This window comes from Suncus etruscus, chromosome 5, assembly GCF_024139225.1.
Source record: "Suncus etruscus isolate mSunEtr1 chromosome 5, mSunEtr1.pri.cur, whole genome shotgun sequence".
Taxonomy (NCBI): Eukaryota; Metazoa; Chordata; class Mammalia; order Eulipotyphla; family Soricidae; genus Suncus; species Suncus etruscus.
The window spans coordinates 88,577,342-88,582,410 of record NC_064852.1 but is presented as its reverse complement, the minus strand read 5'-3'; the positions used below and the strand labels follow the sequence as shown (position 1 = coordinate 88,582,410).

The 5,069-nt window shown below is 43.9% G+C and overlaps 1 protein-coding gene across 1 annotated transcript; it reads right to left on the bottom strand.

Annotated features, from left to right (window-relative positions):
* Window positions 1-317: 317 nt before the first annotated feature.
* Window positions 318-2,582, bottom strand: LOC126009059 (tetratricopeptide repeat protein 30B). The gene has a single exon (XM_049773412.1). The coding sequence runs from the start codon at window positions 2,367-2,369 to the stop codon at window positions 369-371; it is 2,001 nt and encodes a 666-aa protein (XP_049629369.1). The 5' UTR covers window positions 2,370-2,582; the 3' UTR covers window positions 318-368.
* Window positions 2,583-5,069: the final 2,487 nt, after the last annotated feature.

Below are 5,069 nucleotides of genomic sequence, written 5' to 3'. Positions count from 1 at the left end.
CTAAATACAATATGGCTATAATACATGATCTCTGAAATGATCAAAACCTAGAAATCCTATAAATTAAATACTAAATTCTTGTCTTCCTGGTGCCAAGTTCCTGGATAATGTTGTCCTTATGGAAGGGATTTTGAAATACAATAATCATGGAGTAGAAATGTAAGTTATAACAGATACCATCCTCATAAAGTTTTGAATTTATTTAAAAATATCATCAAGTATCAAAGTTCTTGATTTATGAAGATTTTAAAAGCAAAGGTTAACTTTTCATAACTGAAGCTAGACAAAGTTCACCAAAATAAAGCTACAAAGGATAAAGCAGTACAAATATAACTATAAAGCCACCATAAAAAACATTGTCAAATATACTATGTATTCCACCCTATAATTTCATAAATCAAGGCTCTTAACTGTCTGGACTCATATGTGACTGTATTCTTTCCAATATGCATTCTTTCTTCTTCCAGAGGTTGTTCAATAATGGCAGGTATGTTTCTACCATAGAGTTCACAGTGTTCAAGAAATTGAATGCATTCTTGAATGACACTGTCACGGAGCATGATTGTATGTTTTGACATATTTTCTAGTAAGGACAGGAAACATCTTTTAGCATAATACCAGGTATCAGTTCCCAATTTTTTATTATAAGGTTCTAAGCTCTTGATGACCCGAGAAATACCAAAGTCGTAATTCCCTTTGGCACAATAAAGTGTCCCGATCACCAGATTCACAATGCAGAGGTGGTAGATCTTTTTATCAGGATCATCATAGGAGAGCTGCTCTTCCTCCTTTTCAATCTTTCTCATCAGCTCCTCGGCTTCTTCATTTTGACTTGTCATAATGTAAGAAACACAGAGGTTAGCCAGCACAATAGCACTGACATTCAGGATGTTATCATAATGCTTCTTGACTATGGGCTCATAAAAACCAATCGCTTCTTTGTATTTGTTCTCCTGCATGAACAGAACATGAGCCACATTCAACTTCCACACATCGTGGTCGTTACAGAATTCTACGGATTTGCGGAAGATCTTTTCCACCATTGAGTAATTTTCTAAGTTCCAGTAGATTTTGGCTTGGGCCATTAACACGGGAATATACTTCTCAAGAACCTCATCATATTCATTCACAGCCTTCTTGACAGCTTCATCATCTCTATTGTGTCTTGCTTCCTGTACTTGTATGGTGAGTGCCCGAAGCTGTTCAGTCAGCATCCCTGCCAGCCCATCAAGCTTAACAAAAGCCTCTTCAGGAGCTGTCTGGCAAGTGATCATGGCATCCAAGAAGTCGTAGAGATATGGTGTGAGGAACTTATAAGTCAAATGGGCATTTTCTGCCAGGACATCGGCGGCTAGGTCAAAATACTCATACTTACAGTAGAGCAGCAAAAGGTTGCCGAAGGTCTCTGGGGGGAAGGGGTTCTGCTGGAGCAGGAACTGTAGCTTTTCAAACCCTTCTGTAGGCCTAGCATCCATGTTCATGAGGGCCTGGTTATGCAGGGTCACCGGATCCAATTCTTCTTCTGCCCGAGGTGGCATGTCTGTGAGAGCTTCCTGGGCGGCCTCAAAGTTTTTCAATTGGTATTCAATGGCTGCCTTGAGGTTGAAGGCTTCCACCAGAGCTGTCTGGTGAAGAACTAGGGTGTTGCCCACACTGCGAACGTCAATGCCCTCTGTGGTCATGCCCACACCGAGTTCTGGGTGCTGGCGGATACCGCGTTCAATGATGTCAGCTATGTGCTTCAAGGCTGGGGCATACAGGCGGCTGCTGTAACAGGTCAAAGCCAGGTTGTAGGAGAGGTCAGGCTGATAGCCTGAGGCCTGCAGGGCTGCAGTAAACTTGGAACTCGCAGCCTCATACTGCCCCTCCTTGTAGAGCAAGCAGCCCAGGTTGACCTGGCCATCGGCCTCGTTCTCCCTCGCACTCTCCTCTCCCCCTTCCCCACTCAGCAGCTGCTCCACCAGACTCCTGGCCCCTGGCAGGTCGCCCTCGCTGTACTTGATGGCGGCTTGCAGACGCAGGGCTTGGTTATGATAGACGGGGTTGTCCAGGAGCAGGAAGGCGACGCGCGTGGCCTCGGGGTACAGGCAGGCCTTGTACAGCGCCTGGGCTTGGTACAGGCGGTACTGCTCCAGCTCTGGGTGCAGGTGCCCCAGTTGCTCATAGCACTCGGCCGCTAGCGCGAACTCCTGCAGGCGGTAGTAGCAATAGCCCAGCAGCGAGAGGCCGGCGCGACTGCTGGGGCTACGCTGGAGCTCCCCGCTCAGCAGCTGCACCGCCTCGGCGTGCCGGGAGTCCCGGATGAGGCGGTACACGACCGCGGTGAACTCGCCATCCGGGATCTGCCCACCGCCAGGACCCGCCATCATGGGCCGGAGGACGCGCGTCCCGGTTGCCCGGTAACGAGCGCACCGGAAACGAAACCCTGAGTTTTGTTTGTTTGTTTGTTTTTTAGTTTTCTACTTACTCCAAATGTTATTTTAAAGCTGACGGGTTCGATTAAAAGTGGAGCGTTCTTCCTAGAGTGCTTCCCTCCATTTCGAGTGCCTGATGCCTGAGGATTCCAGAGCGCGGAGCACAGCTCGTCGATGTCCCAGAGAGGACTCAGAGACGGAAACTCTATTTCCCGGCATGCAACAGTCTCGGCACGTTGCGTCCAGGACGCAGCCGCGCTGCCTGCCGGGAAGTGAACTCTTTCACAGGATTTTTTGTGTTTTCTTTTTCACTCTCACCTGAGAGTCTCGTTACAACCCCTGGGTCTGACGCAGAGAAGAAAGGTCCAAGACTGAAAGTCTTTTTCTCTTTTTTAAGCTGTCTTGTGTTGTGCCTATAAGAGGTGTGGTGGTTCCCTGTGTTCCCGAGTAGGAATGGGATAGGCCTACTGCCAACTTATTGTTCCACTTGAATAAAACAATTGGGGGGGGGGGGGAGCTCTAATTAGAAAGGTTTTCTAAACTGTTGTGCTGTGGTATATGGGTCCCTGATTTTCTCCTTTCCAGAAGCTAATAACAGGATATAGTATTCAGATCTTTCTTGATATAGAGAGATAGTCTGCTTTACTTTCAAAGATTTCAGCTGCACACATATTAGTGTTTAAACTGGGCTCTACACTTTGCTTTGGTTCTCCAAATTTCTATTTATTTCATTAAATAACTTTAATTTAAGGAGTTATTGATAGTTGTTGAGTAGTAGACATATTATTCTAGCATCTAGCTCCCACCACTGTCAACCTTCCTATACTGGTTGTAGTTTGGATCTCATGTTTTCACGTTGTTGAAACTGGTTTGTATATGTAGCTCTACTATTTCCCTACTTTACTGATATACCTGCTCCCCCTTATTCACTTTCCTCTCTTTTTACCACCTCTCTGGATATTTTTCCCTTCCCCATCCTTCTCCCTATACTATGGAGTCATTTTTGCTACCATATGTAGAAATTGCAAGATCCAAAATATTGCTCTCAGTATGCATTCATAGTTACTTTTTTAAGTTAGTCTATAATAAAAGGCTGGAAAAGATATTACTGTACATCTGAATTATATCTCTGTTGAATCTAAAGATTTTTTGGGGAAAAAAATTATATGACTATGAAGCCCAAGAAATAGCACATGGGTGGGTGCATGCCTTGCAAGCAGCTGATTGAAACAAGAAGTAAGCACTGGGCACCATTATGTGTGGCCCAAAAACCAAAAACAAGACACAACCAAAAGGAACTATGTCTGAATAATACTTGGGAACATTTATGCTCACATGATAAGAAATGTGATCTGACTGGAGATTTTAATCTTTTTTCTCTGGTAGTTAATACTTATATCCACTTCTATGCATATTTTACAAATTTTCTTCTTGAAATTATCTGCTATTGGTCAAATATATTTTGTTTTGAGGGTTATTGTACTAGTCCCCAAATTAAATCATTAGGCAGAACCTAATAAGACCCTTAGGTCTTATATAATAATTCCACAGGGAAAACACAGATGTGTAATGCCTTTGAATGATTCTTTTCTCACTGTTGGACAGTTCCCCAAATCTCTTCTTTTACTATTCTCACTTCCAAGATAAAAGCAAGATAACATATCACTTCTTTTCTTCCACTTGCAGTAACTTTCATCATTAGATAGAACTGGTTTGTGCGGTACAATCAGGAAAATAGTACACAGGGTGAGAAAGGTGTGTGGAATACATAATCAGAAGATCCTAAAAAAAAAAAAAAAGACAGTTTTAGCTTCTGAACATCTATTCTGGTTTGAATCAATCATTTCCAAACTTCGCACCAAAAAGAGAGCCCTCAATGGTATCTTAAAAAAAAAAAAAAAACCCACCACCCAATAATGTCAGAGGACATAAATTTTAAGGCTTTGTCCTTGGATAATAGCTGAACTACCTCAGGGCTTGTGTGAATGGACTGATACCAATGCAGAAACCAGCCTGCATATCTTTACCTCTGCATAACCTATAAGCATCGTGGGGCCAAATTCTAAAATCTCTCAGCTCTTTGTGCTTCTCTTCAGTTTCTCTCTCTTTTCTCTCCCCTTCTCAATGTCTCCCCCTTTCTCCATTTCTCTCTCTCCTTCTCCCCCATTCCCTCCCCCCGCCCATGCGCCCCACTTCTGCGCACTCAGTAAGGAGTTTCCTTTTCTCCTGAAGCCTTCCCAAGATTCCCAAGCACTCAGTCTCACTATTTTGTTCTGGATTTTACTTACTCAGTGTGAAAATGGTACCCCCAAGGCCTTTTCTTCCTAGGTTAGAGTTGATGTATTGGAGATGTAGAATGTTATCATTCACCCTAAAGAGTTTTACTGCCTGCAAGTGTAGACATGTCTGGGAACTGAAACTTTAAAGTTTTTGACAGGAATGATTGCTATATTAGAAATGAGTATTGGAGGGCCCGGAGAGATAGCACAGTGGTGTTTGCCTTGCAAGCAGCCAATCCAGGACCAAAGGTGGTTGGTTCAAATCCCGGTGTCCCATATGGTCCCCCGTGCCTGCCAGGAGCTATTTCTGAGCAGACAGCCAGGAGTAACCCCTGAGCACCGCCGGGTGTGACCCAAAAACCAAAAACCAAAAAAA